The 27129-nt window shown below is 41.6% G+C and overlaps 1 protein-coding gene across 4 annotated transcripts; it reads left to right on the plus strand.

The window, feature by feature from the left end:
* The first annotated feature begins 1877 nt into the window (after nt 1–1877).
* LOC124259602 (uncharacterized transporter slc-17.2-like) lies at nt 1878–14669 on the plus strand. Of its 4 annotated transcripts, none has more exons than XM_046693761.1 (10): nt 1878–2152; nt 5007–5248; nt 6051–6284; nt 6867–6954; nt 9088–9183; nt 9940–10073; nt 10662–10811; nt 11821–11953; nt 12583–12824; nt 14438–14669. In XM_046693761.1, the coding sequence occupies exons 1-10, from the start codon at nt 2095–2097 to the stop codon at nt 14660–14662; spliced, it is 1602 nt and encodes a 533-aa protein (XP_046549717.1). In that variant the 5' UTR covers nt 1878–2094; the 3' UTR covers nt 14663–14669. The 4 variants fall into 4 exon arrangements, with proteins under 4 accessions (XP_046549717.1, XP_046549718.1, XP_046549719.1 ...); XM_046693764.1 differs by lacking the exon at nt 1878–2152 and adding an exon at nt 5593–5671 and having other exon boundaries at nt 5159–5248; XM_046693762.1 differs by lacking the exon at nt 6051–6284.
* The last annotated feature ends 12460 nt before the right edge of the window (nt 14670–27129 follow it).

Consider the following 27129-nt stretch of genomic DNA (forward strand, 5'->3'; position numbering starts at 1 on the left):
TGTGGCTACAAACGAAATACGCGAAGATCGATTTAACCTTTATTCGAATTTTTTATCCTATTTTACGCAATTTTGTTTGGCTGACATGGAATTAAAAATGAATGCTTAAAGCTTTTCACAAAGCTCTTCCCGTGAAATCTCGCTCGTAACCAGTTTGCAGCATTTTGCACATTGTCTGAAAGTAGTTGAGGGAACTTTCATGTATTACACTTCGAAAAGTCCAGGAATAAGCCGCTGTGTATCATTAACATAAGCGGCGTAAAACTAAACTCACCGACTCACCTGATTTCTAACCTGCGCTATATGCATAAGACCTCACAACACCAATGATATATATCGTTTGCGAAGTCCAAAACATTTCAAATGCACAACTTTTGCTCAGGTGAAACAATTTCGACAACGTATGAAATCAATTTGAAACTGACAAAGGACATCATTCTTTGTACACTGAAAGAAAATGTTGTTGACACAAAACAACACACAATCCACATTTCCGATCTTACAAAACCTTTTGAAGAAAATGAACGATAACAACTAATAGCTTTGAACCGTGGGTCAAAAGTTATTACATTCATTTTTGCATGGTTATTGTGGCGATATGCTCTGTAGCTCACGGCAGTTTTCATTGTAAACGAATCCCATGAAACTCAAATTCATTTCGGTTGTCCAACAGAGGGTTTGCATGGTCCAGACTCTTAAATTTCTGTAGTCGACAAGAATTACGTCCCTTGGCCGTGCCCTGGTACTTGTATGAACAATGACGTCCGATCTATTTCAATGCATCACATTAGATGGGAATGTGTGTATGCAAATACAAATGTGATTAAGTATTACATTACAGAGCAATTTAATGCTCTGCTGGGCACGGCGTTTTTGATCTGAAGTTGAATAGGATTAATGTGCCCAGCTTCTGAATATAATTTCAATGTTTGGCTAACCGTCAACTGCGCGGAGAGAAGTAACTCGTTCGTTATGCACTTTAAACCGAGGACTGAGATATCTCAGTGAACTAGTGAACTAGCATTATATAATTACAGTGCGGGGTAAAACTAAACTCACTCACTCACTACAAACATACAGAAATACAGAGAGACAGAGAGAGAGTAGGAGAGAGAGAAGGGGGAGGTGGGGAGAGAGCGAGAGACACACACACAAACACACCGATACACACAGACTCCGAGATAGGCTAAGGCTTAGTCTCTGAACATACATAATTTTAATAGAAACAAACAATACGTTTTAAATAAATAAGGAGCCATAGTGAGATGGGAAATTAAGAAATTGAAGAAATCTAGACTTGCTTTATCTAGGGCTTTCGCTTTGCAGTAAGAGCTGGGGAGATCTGAAAATAATGTGATTCAGGGACTGTGAGACTAACATAGAGAGAGATAGACACGCGCGCGCGCACACTGACACCTGTGCATACAACCCTGTGATTAAGTGCTTCCATCTTGAACACAGCGATCAACCTCAATTCTCTTTGTACTTTAACGCTGTCCTGAGCATTCCAATTTGTCACGGCAAGCCATGAGTATTATTGTCTGTACTAGGCAATCTAGTGACTGATACCATGGTCGTCGAGAGGTAGTTGTGACACCATCAGCTAACCTGACTACCAGATCACTTTAGCCTCAGGCAAGAATTATTGCCAAAAACCTTTCCTACCGGTTCCCGTGTTATTGTCACGATATAGGTCCATACATGTCTATTGTCGAACTAAAATATTTATTTGATTAGATGCTATCCTGTAAGTGTGATTTGTCTATCACTGTTCGTTACTATACCGTTGGAGTGCATACATTAGTTGTGTTATTATACCGGAATAAGATTTTAGATAACACTGAATGAGCACCAAGTCCGAATCAATGTTCACCTATTCCACATTCTGGCACAACACCAGGTCACAATGACCCCCCGTTACGGCACAGCAACCAGACTGTCACTGTGAAATGCAGGAGCGTTCATCGCCAACGGGCTTCCACGCTGATTCGTGTTCCGACTATTTATCCGCCTAACTGATGCGAGCTGGATCGATGTTCAGCTCCGTCACAACGGCGTTGGAGATCAGCCAGGCTGGCGCACCTAACGAAACAGATGAAAGCGACACAGAGGACTGAGATGCATCATGAAGAAGTATTACGAAAACCAAATAGTGAGTACTGTAGCATCGTTCTGTGTCGAGTCGAAAGGTTGGCCTCTCATCCTCCACATCACTATAGCGTCTATCTTAGGAGAACACACACTTTTTCCGAATCGATTGGGCGAAGTGCGATGCCGCACTTCATTTTCTAACCCCAGTGTCGCGAGCGGATTCTCGCCATAGCATGTAGTCAATAATGAGTATCTTTGTCGTATGCTCTGTGAAGGTTCTGCAGTTTCCTTTGTTGCACTGTGTCAGATGCATCTTTGTAAACGATCTATACCATATAGTTCAAAAAGAACTTTGTATTAGATACAAATGGCGGCACGATATTTGGGATGACTACGTTGCCTAGATGGAAACCTGGGGTCATTGTGACCCGGTATCATTAATTCAATTCAATCATTCATTTCCATGGTGACAAATGGAACAGTTTGAGGAAAACATATGACACAGACTTTCTCCAGACACTCAAACGTCAGTTATTTATAATAACCCTTTGTTCTGTGTGGTATGAAATACTTTTCCTTAGCTTGATAAGAAAGCTGTTAATTTGTCTAATAAAAGTATGTCATCACGAAAATATCATTTAGATTACATGTCTGGTAACTCTCACAAAGACCCTTTCCCTAAAACTCCGTGCGTGAGTGTATGAGTTCATATTTATCGTCGCATCGGCAATATTTAGTCGTCGAACAGTAAAACTAGTAGAGTATAACAGATATCAAGGTAAAACTAGCATGCTATCATAAAACGATGTTATTAAAGAGAACAAGAAAATATGAAAACAGGTTATAGATCGCCAACAACTAAAGGTAGATCACCATTCTTGGGGACTTCGAGTACTTTTGTAGCCTGCGTCGACCCCGGCTGATTTTCACCATCCTTTCAGCCGTTGGCGATTGTACTCCAGTTAGCCAAACAATAAAAGAACATATATTCTGCGATTAAAACACGGAGGATGGGAAAGACTTTGAATGAAATGGGATTTACATACCCTCCCAGGGGGACAATCGTTTTATGCTACTTCAACCCCCTTTAAATGTATTGCCGCTAACAATCAAAGTTATTAATTCACATAACCAAAGTTAAAAATAACCTGAAATCACGTATAACAGCTTCATGGCATCCAAATGGTATAGATTACCACAGAAGCTGGAAAGGGATGTGGATCATGTTCCGTTGCATAGCAACCACGTGCGATATTACGAGTAGTGGTAACATAATTTCTATCCTTAGTTGAAACCTAATACAAAATGTACAAACCGAGGTAAACTGGAAATGGAACCTCATATATGAAAAGTGGATAGATAGAAAGAATGGTAAGGCTGAATCACATTCCCCCAACCACAGTAATTTCCCTTCTGTAATACTGAAGGTGTAAATGAATCACTTTGATGTCACAGTCGATATAGTAAAGGCCCAATTCGAGGCCTCTGTTGTCGCCAAGACTTTGAAATACTTGTTTGAGTGGCATCTTAGAAGTTTTGGCGTACAATATTGAACAAACCTTGTGGATAACAACTTCGTTATTTCGTGGTCGCGACGATTCTTATACCGTTGTCAAGCAGAAATTCCTGCTTGACAACGGTACAAGAATCTGTAACGAAACGTCGTCGCACTCACGAAATAAACAAGTTGTTATCCATAAAGTTTGTTAAATATCTTGAAATACGTTGTCTATTGTGATGTCTGCAGTAAAATAATGTATTGTCACATATCCTTTGAATATTGAACAATCATTGTTGTTTTTATTTTGTAACTTATAATTGTATGGATTGTATTTAAATGCCCCCGACAATGACTTAACACGTATTTTTTAAGCATTAGGTTCTGTTAATCGCTGTGTCAGTCAAAGTGTGTGTTTTGTACTTTGATAACCTCTGACTGACCAGTTAGAATCGAGTAATTTTCAAATTAGAAGTAGAACCAGGCCTTGTTTAACTGAGCCCGTCAATATGAGTTATGGTAACTGCAAGAAGGCATCTGGAATTATTCTAGTCACGTTCTTGGTATTGCATCAAACATGCATAGCATTCTAATTATGATATTGTCAAGTTGTTTTTGGTTTATGTACGTAATATGCATGTATGGTTAGTGTCCATTCCGTCCAAAATATATATTGCATCTCAATATCACGGCAACCCTTCACGAACACATGGCAAGGTAGTGTTGGTGTCCCAATAACATAAATGTTGAAAACGTTAATAGATCAATACCTGTAATTCAAATCTAAATAGAGATTAATAAAATCACTTATTTACTTCATTCGTCATTTATCGACAATTCTGTTTGTTAAGACTAATGTAGATTCTGACATCAAGTACTAGGGCGTGTTGAGTTATCCGCAAGAACGGTACAATAAGACTCGAGGAAGACACGGTGTTATGTGTACCATATTTCAATGTAAATGCTCCAGTGAGTGAGTGAGTTTAGTTTGACGCCGCACTCAGCAATATTCAAGCTATATGGCGGCGCCGGCGGTCTGTAAATAATCGAGTCTGGACCAGAGAATCCAGTGATCAACAGCATGAGCATCGATCTGCGCAATTTGGAACCGATGACATGTGTCAACCAAGTCAGCGAGCCTGACCACTCGATCCCATTAATCGCCTCTTACGACAAGCATAGTCGCCTTTTGTGGCAAGCATGGGTTGCTGAAGACCTATTCTACCCCGGATCTTCACGGGTCAATTGCTCTAGTCATACAATATACTGCTACATCAGCAAGCCAAAATATACAAATGAAATTATGTATTTTGTATCTGTCTTTGAACGGCATTTAGAAGTTATACACATATTTTTGAAGCACATATTTGTGAATGTCAACGCCTGGCGCAAGCATTGGACACTCATGTTTTGTTAGTTCCAGTATGGTACACGAAGCGCTACCAGCTGGCTCTCCTGTACAGTATGGGGTTCGCTGTCCAGGGTCTGCTGATGTACAACCTGAGTATATCCATAGTGTGCATGGTTGATCACCAATACATATCTGGTCCTGCTGGAACTAATGACGCCAATGTGAGTTCCGAAATCAACATAAGTTTCACCATGCCACACGAATGCAGCGGTGAACACAACACAACTACCTCGAGAGAGTGCGGACAGGTGAGGTTACATACGCACCTGTCTACCTGCTTGCCTGACTGCTTACCTACCTGTATACTAAGTTATACACAAACATATGTTTTTCTTTCACGCTCTCTTTACCAAGTTACGCATGAAGGAATGCTTGTTTAGATCGCAGGGCTGTGTATAAAGGCGTAATTTACAAAGAAGCTAAGACATCCGTTTTCTACTCTCTCTCTCTCTCTCTCTCTCTCTCTCTCTCTCTCTCTGTGTAATGTAAGACGGATTCATATACTGAACAGGGCGGATTGTGTGACACATTATTTGCTTGCAACCATGATGTCTCACGAAAATGTTTGCAACGCTGAAAATTTGATATTTAGAATCATCGAGTGCATTGTAAGAGAATGCATATCACGTGAGCTGAACGTGAGCTGAACCTATACATACAAATGATTAAGTGTGCGTATAATATATACATTATTATAGCAGTAGGGTCATTTAGTGCTCGTTGTTGGACCAGGAGTTTGATAAAATGTTTAACACGCACTAGTTATTCATTTTGAAAGTAATCTACCATGCGTTTCTGAAAAAAACAAACTATCCTCTCTCGTGTAAACCTTAAGCTTTCCTCGATTATAAGCTTGGTCAGACAAAATGAGTGAGTATGTTAATGGAATGTGCACCTGTTTGGTGAGTTACTTCATTTTGCTTTCTTACACACTGTGTCCAGTCAATTAAATTTCATCTCCCTCAGTTGGGTGAATTAACGGACTGTTATATTCTTCGGTTTGGTAAATTCATGAACTTGGTGAACTAACGTTTTGGATATCTTCCCCAGAGAGGTGAGTTCACGTGGTCCAAACAAGTCCAAGGTCTTCTTCTCGGAGCTATGTTCTGGGGCTATACGATAGGTCAGCTGTTCGCTGGCTGGTTGAGCCAGAGGTTCGGGGCCCGGATGGTGATTGGGCTCGGTGTAGGCGCCTCTGCTCTCCTCACACTCCTCAGCCCGATGGCTGCTAGGATAAACCCCTACCTATTCCTGTCTACGAGGCTTCTGTTTGGTATAAGTCTGGTGAGTAACTGTCAAGACAGGTGTTCCATCACGAGGTGCTTCTTACGCATTGTGGGTCGGTGGGGTAGCCCAGTGATTAAAGTGTTCGCTCGCCGCGCCAAAAGCCCAGGTTCGATTATCCACATGGGCATAATGTGTGAAGCCCATTTCTAGTTATTGCTGAAATATTGCTTAAAGCGGCGTAGAATCTCACTCACTCACTCATGCTTACGCATTGTACACTGTAGCCACTGTGGTGAATGCACCGAGCGTTTAGTTCATTTCTGTTACAGTCAGTGTACCCGGCATGAATGGCAGTTGGTTTTCTATAGAGTTAAATCAATCCAGTGTATTTGCATAAATAACAAATGAAGTTATGTGACACAAAAAGCAAGACCGGGGAATATTTCAAAGTCTAAATGAACTGTAAAGTGTGCTGACAATCGTTCCATGTTTCAATTTCTGTGTTGTTTTTCATTCGTGGAAGACTGGGCTCTTATTAACTAGGCGTGATTTGATCATTACAGATTCACATTTTAATGATAATTCTTATTTTTCTGCGTTTCATTATGGAGGAAGCTCATGTTTCGAGTTTATTTTCAGGCAGTGATTTATCCAAGCATGGCAACTTTCTGGTCAAAGTGGGCACCGCCAAATGAATACAGTAGTATTGTCTCAGTCTGCATATCAGGTGATCATAGAACTACCCATAACATCCAAAAGAATACTGAGAGAAATAGATAAAGGAACACAGGCTCATTTAATATTTTCCAGTTTTCATCACCAGCAGTGGAAGAAAATCTTAGAATAAATAAAGGAACACCGCCATGAAGTGGTCTTCCCTTATTTGTTTCCCTCAGTATATTTACGTTATGATACGTCAGGGATGAACATGGACTGTTGACGCTGATAGGGGTGGTAGAACCTGCATATACATGTCCACGTATGGCATTGTAATGATTAAACGATTTATATAAGAGAGGTGAAATTATGAATACACAATGTCCATTTAGAAAGTTGTCAAATGTAACATATGTTATATTTGGGATTACACTTTCTTAGCAAAGTACAGATTCTAGTACTTTTGTTGGGTGTAGTCCCACCCGGGATTCGAACCCACACCCTCAGAGTCCGACACCTAACCCGCTCAGACGCCTAACCCGCTCAACCACCTAACAGATGTACTAGAATCTGCACTTTACTAAGAAAGTGTAATCCCCAAAATAACATATATATGTTAGGTGAAATTAGCTCAGTGACGCGATGCACTTAAATTAAGCAGAGCATGTCTTATGATTATTAATCTCACGGTTTAGTGGTTTCCTGGAGTATTAATGCTATGAACTTCGTAAGTTCGATTCATGTTTGTATAAATTCGTATTTTGAAGTTTAGGGATGTTAATTTGACTCGCGCACAGTTTAGACAATTTTGTTACCGTTACACTGCAATGGAGTGACCCAGTAGCGGGTATATTCTTCCACATTACGTAACATAGTTGATCTAGTTCAATAACTATATACCCAACTCATTATCTACTAAGAATTAAGGAGAGTCATGATATCAATATAACATCATACATGACTCAAAGTCAGCATACCCATGAAGATCCGGGTTAGAATTGATCTTCAGTATCCCATGCTTGTCGAAAGAGGCGACTAACAGAATCGGGTGGTCAGGCTCACGGACTTGGTTGACACGTCATCCTCATGACACATATCGTATCCCATTTGCGTTGATCGATGCTCAAGCTGTTGATCAGTGGATTGTCTAGTCCAGACTCGATTATTTACAGACCGCCGCCATATAGCTGGAAATTTGCTGAGTGCGGCGTAAAACTAAACTCACTCACTCTAAGTCAACATTCTTGTTTAAGTACTGTGTGATTTACCAGCATTAAATACTCAATAAGAAACTTTGCGCATGATTAATGCGTGAACAATAATACAAAATGGAAACTGTGACTGTTTGTCACCAAGCACATGCCAGTTGAATGAATAAATTACTCTTGGATTTTTCACAATGCACGTGAAATCACAGGGAGCTGAAAATGCCTCGTGACATCATGCCAATTGTTAGGCCTGCAATGTTTGACGTGAACTGGGCAAGTTTGGCCGAGTATTCAAACTCGACAGTTTCAACAGACGACACACCCTTATAAGCTGATGGTTTAATAGTCATGCATTTTTCAGTGTGTCTATTTCATGTGATGTGATTACAGGCATTAATGAATCTTTGTATGAAAATGAAACGTTAAGCTATTAACGACATTTCCAGTCCGTACGATCGTTCTTAGCAGGGGGGAAGGGGCGGAAGGTGGGGGGGTTAGCCTAATGGTTAAAGCGTTCGCTCTTCACGCCGAAGACCCGGGTTCGATTCACCACATAGGTACAATGTGTGAAGCCCATTTCTGGTGTCCCCCGCCGTGATATTGCTGTGATATTGCTAAAAACGGCGTAAAACCAAACTCAGTCAGTCTTAGCAGGGGAGACACTAGAGAATTGTTTCATTCGAGAATTTCCCATATAAAGTAGTTCAGGTCAGAACGTCAACAGGTAAAGTGCATACTTTGTAAACGTCACCTTTTAAGTTTGTTCACAACGTGAATGAGATGTCATTAGCAAATACACCGATCAAATCACCAGAAATCCCATAAATGAAAATGTCAAATTATTAAATTTTAAAACTCGGAAAAAATCGACCTATTGACAAAGCTCCACCCATATTCCCATTTGTAATCACTCACTCACTCTCAAGAACTAACGGGACTGTGGACATATCAGATGTAGGTTGTATATCTTACACGTTTTGATCCCCGTGTTACAGGGAGCACCATTGGCAATGCTGTTGTTTACCCCATTGGTGGAGTTCTGTGCGGAGATGACTTCAGTCTCGGTTGGCCGTTCATTTTTTACACAACAGGTGAAACGCTTGGATATATTTATTATTGTTATTTTTTTAGTTTTTAGCTCATCACATACTTGCATTAGTAGTGCCGCTTATATTCGTCAGTGTGATGTCGTCCTTTGACATTGTGTGAAATTGACGACATTTTAAATGTATTTATGGTACAAAAATTGTATTGTGATTATTGTGTTTGAAATGATTAATGAGATGACAATTAGTAGACGCGTTTGTTACGCCCACACAGTGTGCGATGGTGAGTTGGCTTTAGCATTCATATGGATGCCCTTCCTTAAAGCGATGTTAGCAAGTGGCAGCTAAAAACATGGAAGGGTAAGATGAGTTGTGGTGGCGTGGCGTGGCGTGGCGTGCTCTCTCTTTCTCTCTCTTCTCTCTCTCCCCCTCTCTCTCTCTCTCTCTGTTTGTGTACATGTGTGTGCGAGAAAAAGAGAGTGAGTTCCAGTCTGGACGTCTGTCGGTTTACAGTGCTATCAAACCGAGATATCATAATAATTATCATATCTCATATCACACGCAAAAACACCGAGGCCTCCTTTCACAAAGCACTAAGGCGACCCTAAGTCACTAAGGTAACCTTAGTGCAATGTTAAAGAATGGGAGTTAAAGTTATCCTTAGTAAACGTTGCTTCGTGAAAGGAGCCCCTGGACTGTTCTTGTTTCTTGAATTACTATTCGGGACGCTTGACGGGCGTACATGCTACGTTGTGCCTTAATAGACAATGCAGTCAAGGATATACTCTCTGTATTTCTTAGGTGGTATTGCGGCTCTATGGACACTGTTGTGGATTCTGCTTGCCCGCAATCAGCCTTCACAAGTGCCATCTATATCTACAGAAGAGAAATCTTATATCGAAGCCAGCCTTCGCCACAGGGTGCAGATGAGCAGAGTGGGTCACGAAAGTTAGCAAACCCTAATCTTGCTACATGTAATTCGAAGCTGACATGTATTTGTAAATATACATGTGTGCACTACCTACTACGTTTTGATTACCTATAAACGGGCAATGCAAAAACATAGTTAGGGCGGAGGCTTCTCAGATAAAAGATCCGGGTTCGAATCTCCAGAGAAGTGAAACATGTTAAGTATATATTATGCCGTCTTTGGCTGGAGCATCGTTCATGGTGTCAAGAATCTCATTTTCTCACGCCCTCGACAAACATATGTTCACAGAGAGCATATATTTAGTATCTTACAGATACAGACGTGTAGTATAAATTGCCCCAAAATAACGAAAACATTCCTAGCAAAAAAGGCAGACACCGTTGTGGAGAACTTTTATGAGTCGAACTTACGTTTGTCCCGAAGTAAAAGCATTGGTAGTGCTTATTTAGTCATCCTTTTGCTGTTGTGTCGAACGTCGGATAGCTCGAAGTATTCCCTACAAATTCTTTGGGTCCCTCAACCCCGACACAACGGTGTTTGTGCTATATTGACATGCTCATCAGGCCTAACAAGATATTATGCATTCCTTCAGGTACGTCGTATCCCGTGGCGAAGTATGTTCACGTCCCGTCCCGTTTATGCACTCATGGCCGACAACTTCCTCACCAACTACGGTCTGTATATGCTGCTCACACAGATGCCCACGTACTTCAACGATGTCCATAGACTCGACTTCAGCTCGGTAAAATTCTGTCAATTGTACTTGCTGTCTTAGTTATTGTATAGCTTAACCGAACCTGCTTCAATCGGAGAGGATGCACAACGATGTCGATAATGTTGTTGCCGGCACAGGCCCAAGCATGCTGTTGTTAAGACTTGACACACCGGGATGGTATTGGTGTGTCATTTCACCTTTGCATTTTGTGTGACGAGTTTGGTAATTCAGACTGACTTGCCATAGCCGTAATATAGCTGACTGTGTGATGAAACAACTTGCTTGACTCTCTAAGCCTCATGTTATCGGTTTATCTACCATTAACCGATCGGTTGACTTGCTTGACTCTCTAAGCCTCATGTTATCGGTATATCTACCATTAATATACATGCATACTGTATGTAGTCATTATTAGGAGTTGCACAGTAATCTCAGAATGAAGATAGTGGGTCTTAACCACGATGTGCTTACGTTCCTAACATGTTTCCGTTTGTGACTGTGTTCAAACCGGTTATTGTATTTTTCTCGTTCATTTAATCTAAACACTTGTGAACATCAAGGTTAGAATGTTTTTTTCAGAAATGCATGCTTGTCGTAAGATGCGTCTAACGGGAGCGGGTGGTCAGATTCGTTGACTTGGTTGACATATGTCATTGTAACCCCATTGCGTAGATAGATACCCATGCTGTTGATCAGTGGATTGTCTGGTGCAGTCCCGGTTACCGCCATACAGCTGGAATATTGCTGAGTGCCGCGTTAAGAAGCAAGCAAGTCAAACAGCTTCCTAAACTTTAGCTATCACAGTTTTCTAACATGGAAGAGTTCGAAAGAGCTGGGTCCCGATCCATATCCATATGCATATCAAGCGATACGAATGCTTTGTGGATCGAGAGCCAGGTCTATGGTAGAGAAGCTGGCTTGACATCGAGCCTGTTGTCCCTCTTGGAATTACCTTGTGTCAACTTTACAGCATGATTCCTATTAAACTGTGCTTTAGCTTGTTTGTTTATCTTTAGTTGCGTTTCCATGTCCGCAGAATGGCGCCTACTCCATGGTGCCTGTTGTTTGCATGGGTATAGCCACGTTTGTGTGCGGCTTCCTGGCGGATCTGCTCATATCTAGGAAACTGTGTTCCGTCGGGGTTACACGGAAGATCACCATTACCCTCGGTATGCACAGAATGCAAATGGAGGGCGAGTTGTAGTGAACCGCAACAGCCTTGGTGCTGTATATAGAAGCAGCCAGAAACATAATGATTTTCACAACTTGAAATCGCAAATCTATAAAGTGATATTACGTTAGTTAATCTAGATAGTTACTGGTCCTGGCACCCTAATGAATACCTGACACGATTGACTCGAATTGAAAACAACTTATTTTTATTCTTTATCAAGCTAATTCTTGCTCCTTAATAATGAGGTTAACACTGAGTCAGTGCAAAGAGTTAAAACATGTAGGGGGGTGGGGGTTAGGGTGTAGGGTGGGGGTTAGGGTGTGGGGTGGGAGGAGAAGGAGCGAGTGTGTGTGTGTGTGTGTGTGTGTGTGTGTGTGTTAATATACATCTAGAGAGAGAGACAGACAGACAGACAGAGGGAGGGGGGTGAGAAATGTTCACTCAATGCAAGGTGGGAGAATGTACAAAGATAACAATATAATGATAAAGCCAAGATGGGGAGGGTCAGGGGTGTTAATGTACAAAGATGACAAAGTAACATCCTGGTGTTACCGCATACACACAGGTTAGCGTCATATTTCAAATTGAATATTTTCAATAATAATTTCATGTCACACCTTTCAGGTACATTGCTTCCTGGTATCTGCATGGTCATCCTGGCGCAGGCGGAACATGGCCAGCATCTGTTCGCTGTCTCGATGCTGTGTCTTGCTGTGGGGTTTGTTGGCTTCGGGATGTGTGGATTCAGCACAAACTATGTGGACATCGCTGGCCAGTTCGCCGGTATCCTGTCTGGTATAGGAAACGCCATCGGCTCTCTACCAGGGGTGTTGGCTCCATACGTCGTGTCAAGGCTAACGCCTAATGTGAGTACTACTTCTCAAATGGACACCTCCATACATATATAGTATTAAATGGAAAGACGGGTGCATGGCTTAACTTCATGAAGCTGTTGCCGCTTGCAAAGTAACACGACACCCTCAACAGTATCGTGCTATGTTTCTGATACAGACACATGTGTAAGTACATCTCAGTAAGCTGTAGTAAGTGAGTGAGTTTAGTTTTAAACCTACTTTAGCAATATTCGAGCAATGTCACGGCGGGGGACACTAGAAATGGGCTTTACACATTCTACCCATGTGGGGAATCGAACCGGGTCTTCGGCATGACGAACGAACGCTTTAACCACTTGGCTAGCCAACCGTCCCCCACGATGTATCTGATCATTATCTGTAGTGAAAAAGTGTCTGTATAGTACCTTTAAACATTCCTGAATTACGTCAACAACAACCAATGAATCCAACTTGGGACTCAATTTCCTCAGCAATGGGGCTTGTATATAGTATTACGGCATCAATTGTGCTTATATTAACTTGTAATGTTCACTTAATCATTAGATTTTATTTGAATAATGTAACCAGCATGTTCAGTACAGCATTGTTCATACCCGTGACATAGTTTATCGAGCCGACGATTTACATTATCATATAGACATGCTTATTAACTTTTAGTTAAGCGAATTGGCATTGTAAATCTATACTACCTATTATGTTTGTGAAAATGGCAAATCACAAAATTTTATAACATTTGCCACAGAGCGGAAAGGTATGTTTATACATTTGTATAGCGCAACATACGTACTTCCATATGGCATACTTCTAATTCGGCGTATTCTAACATATGATGCTTTACAGAGTGTAATAAATTATTGTTAATATAATTTATGGATGTGTATTTAGTCCGGTGCTATTTTCATACTACATCAATTAACTATACCATTAAAATGAATCAGTTGGAAAACATGGAGTCTATGTATATGGGGACTTAATAGAACTTTGGATTGTTCAATACTGGAGATTCCTCAGAACTTTCATGTATATGACAATATACTACGGAAGCGTAGTAGGGCCACGGTGAATTTTTTTTGTGGCCTTACTATCTCCTACGTAGTACTTACTATCTCCTACGTAGGACTTAGTATCTCCTACGTAGGACTTAGTATATCTCCTACGTAGGACTTTAGGACTCCTACATAGGACTTAGCATCTCCTACGTTGGACTTAATATCTCCTACGTAGGACTTTAGGACTCCTACATAGGAGATTAATGTATATAAACGTATATCGATCATCTCCTACAGGAGATATTAAGTACTACGTAGGAGATGTTAAGTACTACGTAGGAGATAGTACGTCCTACGTAGGAGATAATTTGATAGTATATTCTACGTAGGAGATAGTGACACATACAAAAAGTTTCATCGTGGCCCTACTTCGCTTCCGTAATATACAAATAGGATATTTTCGACTCGGGCATTTTCATAAATAAGTCCAGATGATTTACTTTGCCTGCTTAACTTAAAACTTTGTGTCTTCACCATGTTATGTAACGTACGCCGGGGACCGTGTCTCCAAGTAAGCAGTTATACTGTACTGAATAAATTCAGACTTACTTGTAGATTTAGAACATGTGTTTTCAGGGCACCCGCTCCGAGTGGCAACTGGTCTTCTATGTAACTGCTGGGATCGCTTCGCTGGCGACAGTCATATACATTCCGTTTGGATCAGGTGAGCTTCAGCCGTGGGCACAACCCAAAGATGTGGAGCAAACAGTGTTCATTGAAAAACCAACTCTAAAAGACGAGGTTCCTGTTATAAATGGTAGTCAAAAAGACGCAGAAGAAATAATTTCAAATAAAAAATAACATTTCATACTTTTATGTCGACTATTTGCAGTAATTGACCAGTTGTATACATTCTATATAACAAAAAGTTACAGAAGGTCACAAAGGGATGCAACTCCGTACAGCGAACTGAGACGACTTTGCCATGTCACCAGAACAGATATATATTGCCACAGATTTTGTCAGTAGCATGGCAGGTACTGTCAATTATATTGGTAATGGTATACACCAGTTGTTGCCGTATCCATGTCTGTCTGCATTGTCTGTTATGAAATGAATAGCCAGGATACCAGGTCCATATTAAATGAACGTGTGTCCGAAACAGCTTGTGAACAGACATATAGGCGTAACTTGTACTCGATGTCATATTGACAATTGACTGAGGCGTCAAACTAACATATTGACATATTGAACTCGTTGTTAATACTCTGAATAGGAGGTATGTTGGTGTAATACCTGTGCTCGTTGCTTTTACCGAAGTGCACGTCTAGGATATACATTATACACTCAGCATTTAGCTCCCAGCATGTATTAAGCCTCGAAACGACATCAATACAGTTGACCAAAGAAATGCATAACTACGTTATCTTACAGATCAATCACGAACACACAAGTGTGGGTCCTCGTGATAAGCACAATTGTTGTTATGTCAGGGGAAGACTGACTGACTGACAGAGTTTGGTTTTACGCCGCTTTTAGCAATATTCCAGCAACATACTGTGGGGATTCGAACCCGGGTCTTCGGCGTGACGAGCCAACGCTTTAACCATTAGGCTACCCCACCGCCCGTCAGGGGAAAAAAGCGTCCTCGAACTAAACAATGATAGCGGCACATAAGACTCGTTATCCAAAGAACGTAAACTTTTCTGGAAAACAAAGATACTGAAAGAGCATTTATAACCACCGATCACTTTCGAGTCAAATTTCAGAAGTCTGGCTGCAAATGTAACGAATAAGACGTGTTTGTTGAGGGCTCCGGCCATCATACATGGAGGCAATATAAACCTGTGTGATTGTGGGCGTGAAAGCAAAATAATTCAGGATTCAGTTTGGTGGGCGACCAATTGAACATGACAAACGTTTAAAGAAGAATGATGCCAATTTTTTAGATATATTTAACTTCTTTTATTCTGTGAAGAGTGACGTTCTAATGTCTTGTGACAAACGTTTATATTAAAATAAATTGTTTAAACAAAAGAAACTTTAACTGGACCATCAAAGCTTGCTATAGTTATCAATAACAGAGTCAACATTAGCTCACATGCTTCATGTTAAATATGGAAAATGAAATTCAAATCAGTTAAAACTGCAGAGGAACAAATGAAACAGCTAGTGCTGGAGTTGTGGACGTGGTGTCAAATCACGATGAAGAGTTGATTGAACGATATCAGTAAAAGACACAAATTGTGTGAGGAAACGTCTTCATTCATCAACACCATCAGTGAAGATCCAATTGTTATTTACGAAGAGGTCAGTCACTGGTTATCAACATTGGAGTATCGGTGCAAACAAAACAATTATGGAGGAAAACAAGAAGCAGTCTCGTTCACACATTAACTGCGTTTCATGCCCCGAAAATGCATGTATTCCTCAGCAAGTTATTTCGATATCGGATCAGATATTATACATACGAATAAAATACTGCAACACCCCGTATTTTTTCATAGTAGCAGTATGTTGACATTAACGACAGCAAAGAAAGTTATCTCAATCCCAACTTAGTGTATTATCAGCATAAGTTGACGTTCACGGAATAATTGAATTAAGTCAATTACCGGGCACAATGACAATATCTGGTGTAACCTCACTGACTGCATTCTCCTCCCACAGAGGTTACTTGTCATATCTTCCTGCGAACCTCTGTTCTAAAACGGACTTTTCATGGTGCGAGTATTCAGGATTCGTGATTGGTTGCAATCAGATATATACTAAGCAGCAAAAGAAACGTCAGTTTGGACTTTTCCTTTGCAGAAACGGATAACTGTAAACTCATTTAATGTTTTGATTGTATATTTATGACAACATCTCCAACTTTACCTGAGCAAAGACATTCCTTCTCAAACTCAGAATGGAACCCAGGAAATGGTCTCAAAAACGCAACCTGATCTCGGAGATGGTACGATGTCCTCCATGTTTTTCATGCAACTCATGTTGCACGTGCTGTTCACAAGGACCAGCCCAATAAAATGCACCCCTAAACCTGGTTGAAACATTCACATTACAACGTCAGCAGGATGCCGCGACTCACGACAGCTCATAGGAACCAGGCACTAGGAAGACTGAAGCTGGCCACACTGCACAAGCCGTTGCCAATCACTTTCACGTCAACGTTCGGACCATCTACAGGCTGCAGCAACGTTTCTGGGCCATCAACAATGATCGCCCCCGTACTGGCAGACCAAGGGTGACCACAAGACGACAAGACTGCCATGTTGTGCGACAGCATGTACAGAATCCCTTCACGCAGGCATCCGAAACAGCACGCCGGACAGTGGGAACACACGGAAGGCCAATCAGTACTGATACAGTACGCCGACGTCTTAACAGCGGGAACCTCCATTGCCGTAGACCTTACCGTGGACCTATCCTCACCCCTCGTCATCGGCGTGAACGTCTACAGTTTGCCCTACAACACCAAAACTGGCGATACAGGCAATGGATAACTGTTCTGTACACATATGAGAGTCGGTACTGCGTATCAACTGCAGATGGCAGAACAAGAATATGGCAACGACGTGGCCAGCGTTACTAAGAACAATGTGTTATGGAAAGAGACTCATGGGGAGGTGCAAGCATCATGGCATGGGGTGGAATAGGCCTGAACCAGAAAGTGGGTCCTGTGGTGTTCCAGAACCTTGGTCCAGGGAGAGGAGGCGGCATCACAGCGGTGCGCTACATCGACCAAGCTCTCAGATCCCACGTTATACCACATTTCGCACGTCACCGGAACATTTTCCAGCTTGTTAACGCCCGGGGCCATACTGCCAGAGCTACACGGGACTTCCTACAGCAGAACGGTGTCAACATTATGCAGTGGCCAGCCCTTAGTTCTTATTTAAACCGAATTGAACATCTTTGGGATGAAATTCAGAGGAGACTGTCATACCAAAGCCGAACACAGCCGATTTATTGCGCCAGGCCTTTCTCAGAGTGTGGTTCCAGGTGCCAATGGCCTTCATCAATCGATTGGTTCACTCCATGCATAGACGCTGTGTTGCAGTTATTGACGCTCGTGGTGGTCACACTAGATACTGAAGTCAAGAGTCTGAATAGACTGCAAACGTTCACGTAATGTCTTGAAATTGTGCTGAGTTATTAATTGATGTGCCCGAATATTGTACACAAAAACATGTTTTTGATCCGCGTATTATGTCCATTTCTGTAATGATTTGATAACAGTGCCTATCTAATTTTGAATTCGTACTGACGTTGTTTTTGCTGCTGAGTATAGTTGTGCAGTCAGCGACGTTGTTTCAAAAGTGATCATTCGCAAGGCCTCGGTAATTCCCGTATCCTTCGGAAAAAGTAGAACCTCTTACTCTGCGCGATGCGCAAACGTTTTTTCCAGACAGAACTCATTTAATGGCGGATCAATGGCGTTTCCATCGCCCCCGTTGACAACGGGCAAGCGCTAGCTAGCCATTAAATGTCTTGTGTGTCAAATCAACACAAGTCCCCGGCAGAGGAGGGATATTTCTGGCCCCACATTTGCTTGTATTAATCAAGTTGGATCTAAGTCGATGTAACATGTGTATTCTGCCTGACTGTCTGGACATTTCGACTGCAAGGGTTTCACATCATGATGCGAGAAATCTAAAAGATCTATTGTTAACTACCTGAGGGAAGTTGCAATTGACCTGTATCATAAATTGTAACTTTGTAAAGAGAATAACGTATTGCTTGCATTTGTATTTGGTGCTATGACATTTTCTGTTTTTAAATAAAAATGTAATGTATATATATATATATATATTTTTAAAAATATAACCCTTTTGGACCTTGGACTTAAAATGGTAATGAATGGAAACTTGATCTCGTCACTTTATGGTTGGAATAATGCCGATGTGACGTAAAGCCCAACTCAACTCAACTCAACTCAACGATGTAACATGTGTTCTGATTGGACAGAAACAAGGGAGATAATTCGTGTTGTGAGTTTTTGCCGCTAGGGGATTTTACGAGAACCGGAAAAAATGGCCGTATTAGAACAGAGGTTCGTAGGAAGATATGACAAGTAACCTCTGTGAGAAGAGAATGCACTGACTGTGTGAGACGTTGAATTTGAAGTTGATGTAATTGTGTTCAGTTCTTGAAGGAGGGCTTGTTCATTAACAGTTTGCACTTGGCGATCTCTCCGGCATATTCTGCGACGCAAACATGGGACTGAGAAGTGAATTCAGAAGAAAAAATCACCAACAGCACGTGGAAGATGATGCCTTGCATATTTGTCAAAGATGACTGGCCTTGGGTTCAGAGGATGGCCATAGAAGTGTGGTTAGGTTATTCTTGATTAGCCTTCATTAGGTTATCGCAAGCTGTAGGGATGTACTAACCTTGAACTCAGTTGATTGTCGGGTTGAGTCGTTTGATGATGATTGCCTCTGAGAATTTTCGTATCTTGTGATCTGACCGGTTGACTTCACGGATGCTGATGTTGTTCCAAAGGATGGTACGTTCGGATGGGCTTTAGGATAATCAGTAAAGAAGTTGTCTATTCATAAGTAAATGGTTCCTCCGCATTATACCAGCTTAAGAATACCACTTAAGGAAGATGCAATGTACGCTTGTTCTAAGTTATGTCAGAATCCTGTAAGGCCAGAAGTAAGGTACCTAGATACATGTATCCCCTGTAATAAGTGTTGATCGGGAAGTTGTTAAGTGCACCTCGATACCGAAATAACGACATGAACACGGGGACGTTAGTTTCATTTCAGCATGATGGACTCTGATGTGTACAATATATTGATAACAGTATTTAGAGTTGAGGACAATCACCAAATTAGGCCTATGCCTGAAGTATACTGTCGCTGCTTGTACACCCTGATATTGATACGCCAAGGACTAATGTCATTTACAACTCCGGGTCAGTCTAATGTGAGTTGCATATCAACTGACTCACTGCTTATCTGCAAAATTCCCGAACAGCAAAGTTAAAGGTCACATGCAACCAGAATATCAAACATCATTGAAACACAATTATCACTTATTCATGACATATAATATACATTGCTGATTATGAAAAGAACATATAAACAAAATTATAAGCGTACAATCGCAAATCAAAAGTGCAATATTTGGTACTTGGGTTTACTTCCCCCGGAACGAAGCACCCGGGATACCGAACCCAGTCAGGGCGGGTGGGTGTGCACTCAAGTGTAACGAAGTTTTTCTTTGGCTGGTTCATTTGCAGATGCCCTCACGCCTCATTGTGTGTGTGTGTAATGTATATAGAGATGTTGGGGTTTGTAAATACATGCTCATATTTGTGTACAACTTTTTGCAATCAACAGACATCATAACATGTCATGTGTACAAGTATCACACCTGCCTGTCTCTGTAATTACATAATGTGACAGAGACCGAACTCGGGCCATAAATCAATGCGTTTTGTTTATGGTGTATAGCCTGGTAGGTGTTAAGTTCAAATTGCATGTGGTCAGTGATCGAAGTTGTGTATTGAATATTGTCATTAGCAGACAGGCAGGCAGGCACATAGGCGTTAATAAAACAGACATTGAGTTTTGTCTGTGACAACGACATATCTATATCACAGTAAGAAATTCTGTCAATGCTAAATAATGACATTGCTTTTAAGTATCGAACTGAGAAAGTGACTCGGTAAGAAGAACGTGTGGTGAAATAGACAAATGAAATAATATAAACAGTTAAATCGGTAATCTACTGTCATAACATAAAAAAGCTCGCGCCTGTGAAATATCAACAAAACATTAGAAAAATAGTTCACATCAAAGCCTTCACCGAGTATTCACCACCAGCGAAGGTTTTCCGTCTTGAAATGTCGAACGCCTCACTGGTTGACACATAGCTGAGTAGATCTAGATCCTAACAAGGTTCTTTTATGTAATGAGTAGATTATTTACTATTTGGTTTGATTAGACTACTCCTGCTCACGACCTTATAATCCGGACATCCCGCTTCCAAGCTGCGCGAACCTATTTCACTGCGCATGCGCTATGATCGCAGCCCAGCGCAGCGCAGCACAGCTGTTGAAATCACTTTTCACCCCAAGCGCTGGGGCGAATTTAGTGAATCGTTTGAACTCCGATTTCGCGAGGTTTTTTCATCGCGTTATTTTTCAACTTTATAAGTTGAATTTGCATTTTTGATGATTTGTATCTGTAAGGCCAGTATCAGAATCTGCTAAGTTGTGTTTTACGTTGCACGTGATGACCTTTAAGGGAATGGAATTTCCAAATTTCAAACTGTTGCGTAACTGTGAACAACTACTTTCAAGCAAATAAGTAGGTCAGACGATTCCATTATAGGTTACCAGGGGGGACAGTACCACGGCACACAAAACAATAGGCTGGTTTCGGTCGTGTGTGTGTGGTGTGTGGTGGTAGTGGAGAGGGTTTTTTAATAAATATTCGTTTGTTTCCTTTAGACAGAATATTTTTATTTTACAATAATTAATAAAAAACTACGAACGTCACCTACCACTCACTTCACAGACGAGTTCAATTCGCTTCTCCTGCATGCCGGATTAAGCAGTGTCTTCCGCGGAACGATTTTAAATCAGTTATGGTAGAATGGAGATAAACATACTGTGTTTGAAAATTAGATGAATGTTAGACCGAATTGATGTTTCTCAATAAATCATTTGAAACCTCACGCTAGGCAGGGTACCTCAAACACAGTACGTTTATCCCTTAAATTGTGTACTCTTTAAACGAAGTAGGTGACACTGGGAACCAAAGATCTTGAAACGACGAAAGGGGTAAAACCGGAAATATCAAAGCTGATGTTTTAGGATCAGTAGTGAGTAATATCACCACGATTTGGCTAACATTCAGCACCGAACACTGTACCACTCTTCTTGCAGCGCCTGGCCGAGTTAAGCCAACATAGTGGGCAATCTGAGACGTCAACGCGCCATGACCTATACGCTTTCAATTGGGAAACGTTAACGAACCGCGTCCTTTGCTAGTATTGTATTCGTGTGGTGTTGCTGGAGATAAACATTGACTTCATACATGGTGAGTTCGGGCGTTATCGGGGCTGCGGGGTAGCCTAGTGGTTAAAGCGTTCGCTCGTCACGCCGAAGACTCCGGTTTCGACCCGGTTTCGACCGGGCACAATGTGCGAAGCCCATTTCTGGTGTCCCCGGCCGTGATATTGCTAGAATATTGCTAAAAGCGGCGTAAAACCATATTCACTCACTCACTCGGGCGTTACCATGCATGACAAAAAGTGGAAGCACATGTTTTGCCGTCAAGACGGATGTATGCTGTCCCATAGGTGAGTCAAGCGACCTGTACACGTCCTTGCCGTGGGTATTGACGTCTATTTCGACGTCGTCATCAAGGACGTGGTTTGGGAATGATGTGAAAATGTGTCTCGTGAACAACGACGTTTACCCTGGCTGGGCATAACACGTTGTCCTCCAGTGCAGTGTTGTTTGCATGCAGACGTTTCTAATCGCCATTCGCAGCCATTTCATTTGCCATTTTAGCTTTTTCTGGTTTCGGATCAACCAGTATGCTCCTTGGTGCATTTGACATAGGAATGTCACAACTAAGTGTCATTGCGAACACAGCTCCACTGTGTAAAGCAGACAGTTGGTGACAAGCTGTGCACGTAATGCATAATGACGCTATGAATATAATTTCAGTACCTGAGGTTCACAATCAATAATTGATCACTGATATGAAAGCTTTTATTATGGCTCAACAGAGCAGAACAGATTAGTTCAGATAACGCTAGCAATCTAGCGAGATGTATGCATACGCATATGTCTGGCGAGATATGTTTATATGCATATGCAAAGACTACGTGTATACGTGAGTGAGTGAGTGGGTGGGTGGGTTAGTGAGTGAGTGAGTGGTTTTTTAATTTTGATCACGATTTGATAGGAAATTCCAAATGATATTGACCCCAGACGTGTTCTCACTTTGGCGTAGCCTGCGAAAACATGTCCACGGGACAGACAAACATGAAAACATAACTGGGGCGAAACGTTTCTGTGCGAATCCCCGTGGGATTTTAAAACACTTTTCGGACAGTTGCTGAATCAGATCGTCACCCGGTATGCGTTCGCTCGTTACGCTGAAGACCCGGGATCGATTTCCCACATGGGCACAATGTGTGAAGCCCATTTTTGGTGTCACCCACCGCGATATTGCTGGAATATTGCTAAAAGAAGCGTTAAAGCATACTCACGCACTCACTCATAACCATGCGGTCTCTCCATACGTGGGGGTGGTGGGGTAGCCTAGTGGTTAACGCGTTCGCTCATCATGCCGAAGGTCCGGGTTCGATGTCCTTCATGGGTACAATGTGTGAAACCCATTTCTGGTGTCCCACGCTGTGATATTGCCGGAATATTGTTAAAAGCGGCTTAAAATCACACTCACTCACTCATACATTCTACGTATGTGTGAACTGCAGCACGTACTTTAGAAATGTATTTAACTGTATACCTTTGTTGGTGTGTCTGTGTGCTCGATCTAAAGCTAACAACATAGTCAGTTTGTATAGTGAGTGCTTTAGATCAAGTCATAACTACTCGGCCTGAGGATGCACAAACATAGTCAGTTTGTATAGTGAGTGCTTTAGATAAAGTCATAACTACGCCTGAGGATGCACAAATATTATCATCACATCAGGCCCTTGAACACGAGGAGACCTTTCTCGCAGGTCCTTAAAGAATGTGCACTCTGACTGATAATGTTATCTGTCCGCTGTGCTAGTTACAATTATCGACAAGGTAACACTCTCAGTATAACCCGCAGTAAAAGGATGCCTTAGTTTCTTTGTAAGTTATAGAGGAGGTGGTGTAGCTTTGTGGTTAAAGCGTTGGCTCGTCACGCCGAAGACCCGGGTTCGATTCCCCACATGAGTACAATGTGTGAAGTCTACTTCTAGTGTCCCATGCAGTGATATTGCTGCAATATTGCTAAAGGCGGCGTAGAACCATATTCACTCACTCACTCTTTGTAAATTACAGTCTTTGATGCACAGTCCTGTGTTCTGAATAAGCATTTCTGACCAACAATACGTTGATCTATTTCAAGTGTCTATGGCTTAACTGTATATATGATATTGTGGCATGAAAATGAAAATTTAGATTTATTTGCAAGAGACAATTCTTAGTGGTGCCATGTTGTAAATAGACGTGTTGAGGTGAAATGGTGTTTTTATGACTTTCAAGATTATTGCATGTCTTATATGAATATAAATGCAAGTAAGCATCAGTATGTGTATGCGAGTGCGTGCAAGCGTGGGAAAACCTAGCCCACTAAAATACCATGGAGTAGTTTATCATCCACTTACTCCCTTATTTCAGGTCGCCAGTGGGGGAACTGACTACAAATACTGTATTGTGACAGATAGTATGACACGGCTTTCGGTGAACCGGATTTTGCCCCCGAGAGGGTCACCTTGTAAAATATAGTAATCGTGATATTGAACTGTAATATATCCGTGATGTACGAGGATTGGTTGGTTTGTTTGTTGTTTAACGCCTCACTAAGCAATTTTATTTATATATGGTGGTGGTCTGTAAATAATCGAGTCTGGACCAGATGATCTTTGATCAACATCATAAGCATCGTTCTACGATTTTCGGATACAATGACATGTGTCAAACAAGTCAGCGAGCCTGACCACCCAATCTCGTTAGTCACATCTTACGCTAAGCAGGGGTTACTGAAGATCAATTCTAACCCGGATCTTCATGGATTTGATGTACGAGGAAAGTGATACAGGTCCAAAATTAATACTTTAGATAGATCAAAGAGCAAGGTTATGATGTTGGAAAACGTCAACCAGGGCGAACGGGGATTTGATCCATAGCCGTTTGTTCTTTGCACGGCTAAAAGGTACTGTGGTATCTTAGATAACAGGGTCTCGTGGCCCCTCGATATACATGGACATCGCAGCACAGTTCATGGTGTTTGACTAAGCCGTCATGATAGTCATTAGTGAACATGTAGATGGGGACTGACGAACTAATGGTCTGGAAAACGTTGATGGCGGTTTGCTGGTTTGCTGAACGTGTACCCGGAACACATTGTGTCAAATCACCAGAAAATATCTTGCAGCCGTGTCTGTATTTTATCATTGTACAAAATTGCCACATAAATATAAATAGTACACATGTTTATCATTTACTAATACCCAACAGCTTTCTTATATTTGAAAATTTTCCGGACTCCACCAAAAAGTTGTTTAAGAAACTATCATCATTGAAAACGCAAAAGTTGTTATCTGTCGCGGCGGGGTGAAACCGCAGAAACGGAACAGCCACTATCTCGTCGTGCACGGGATACACATGCCTGATGAAAAATGAAGTTGAATGCTGACGTGAAACAGTTGATGATTAAAGTGTACGATTTTTTCCGTGCTGAAGCCGAAAGGGGCAAACCATTTTATGCCATTAATAAATTCCGTAAGCGGGCAGCAAAAGCTTTAGGAGTATCAGCAAGGGTACTGACAAATGTTCTGGAACACAAACATTGTGAGGGTGATGCGAAGCAGGTAGGGGTCGTGTCAAAATCACACAAATTAAAACATTTGGACAACTTTCAAAAGAACCTTGTAAGGCAGTCTATCAACAAGCTCTATTCTGAAAACAAATACATGTCGCTGAAAATTTTAAAAAGCATTTGAAGCAAGAACACAACCTCAGAGTATCAAAGTACACACTCTGGCGACTCTTACACTCTTTCGGGTATCGTTATAAGAAAATTTCGGGGGAGAATAGGTCAGTACTCTGTGAACGCCCTGATATCGTTCGCTTGAGAAATAATTTTCTCAGGGTTATAAAGAAGAAGCGCGAGGAAGGGTTCGAGCCAGTGTACTTGGACGAGACCTGGGTCAATGCCTCGCACACTGCCAGCAGTCAGTGGGTACCCGATGGGGGTGATAAGGGGTCACGTAGAAAGCTGCCTCTAGGGAAAGGAGAGAGACTAATCATTCTCCATGCTGGTTGCTCCAGCAAAGGCTTTCTCCCAGGCTGCGACTTGGTATTCAGGGCAAAGTCCACAGATAACAGAGACTACCATTCCGAGATGAATGGTGCGGTTTTCCTCGATTGGGTTAAAAACAAGTTGGTACCAGCTCTACCAGAGAAGTCTTTTATCGTAATGGACAATGCCCCATACCACAGCGTGCAGGACCCCGACAGTAAAGCCCCGACATCGAACAGTCGAAAAGGTGATATGATATCATGGCTCGACAAATTTCAGATCGCACGGCCTTCAAAGGCAACGAAGCCTCAGCTATATGAGATCATAAAAACCCACAAAGGTGAACCTTTCTACAAAGTTGACAGTTACATAAAAGTAAGGGTCACGATATTCTGCGACTTCCACCCTATCACTGTGACCTTAACCCCATTGAAATGATATGGGGTATTGTCAAAGGAGATGTTGCCAGATCAAACACAACTTTTAGATTACGTGACGTAGAGGTTTTGGTTAAGGAATCCCTTAACAAAATCACGACTGAAACTTGGCAAAACTGTGTCAACAAGGTAGCTAACGTCATTGAACAAGGTTACTGGTCTCGGGATGGCTTACAACAGGCAACTGTGGCACCACTTGTCATCCCTTTAAGTCGTGACTATGACACTACGACAGACGAGGAACCGACAGGTCTCCCGGAATAGATTTTGAGATGTCCCCCGCCATGACTGGCTGTTCCGTTTCTGCGGTTTCACCCCGCCGCGACAGATAACAACTTTTGCGTTTTCAATGATGATAGTTTCTTAAACAACTTTTTTGGTGGAGTCCGGAAAATTTTCAAATATAAGAAAGCTGTTGGGTATTAGTAAATGATAAACATGTGTACTATTTATATTTATGTGGCAATTTTGTACAATGATAAAATTTGCAATTCATCGGTCCGTTTCTGACTCAAACGCTAGACTGTATTAGCTGGGGTGGAGTATCTGTCAAAGGCATTGCGAAATCGAAAGTATTGTGAGTGAGTGAGCATAGTTTTACGCCGCTTTTAGCAATATTCCAGCAATATCACGGTGGGGACACCAGAAATGGGCTTCACACATTGTACTAATGTGGGGAATCGAACCCGGGTCTTCGGCGTGACGAGCGAACGCTTTAATCACTATACTATCCCACCGCCCCCTAAAGTATTGTGATACTCCAGGATCCCCTTTTCTGTAAATCAGGGTTTGATATCACTGAAGCGATCAGCGATGATATCACTGAAGCTCCTCTTCACACAGCTATCCAAATGATCTTCACTATCATACCAAAAACATACACAACTTTAACTCCTACATA

The sequence above is a fragment of the Haliotis rubra genome, unplaced genomic scaffold, assembly GCF_003918875.1.
Source record: "Haliotis rubra isolate DU_JTF1 unplaced genomic scaffold, ASM391887v1 Scf73, whole genome shotgun sequence".
NCBI lineage: Eukaryota > Metazoa > Mollusca > Gastropoda > Lepetellida > Haliotidae > Haliotis > Haliotis rubra.

What these genes read in the sequence shown, in the direction of transcription:
- LOC124259602 (XM_046693761.1), top strand. Translation starts at nt 2,095, where the DNA reads ATGAAAGCGACACAGAGGACTGAGATGCATCATGAAGAAGTATTACGA. An exon ending in TGTCTCAGTCTGCATATCAG is followed by an intron (nt 6,955 to 9,087) that starts GTGATCATAGAA and finishes CCCGTGTTACAG; the next exon opens with GGAGCACCATTGGCAATGCT. An exon ending in ACAGGGTGCAGATGAGCAGA is followed by an intron (nt 10,074 to 10,661) that starts GTGGGTCACGAA and finishes GCATTCCTTCAG; the next exon opens with GTACGTCGTATCCCGTGGCG.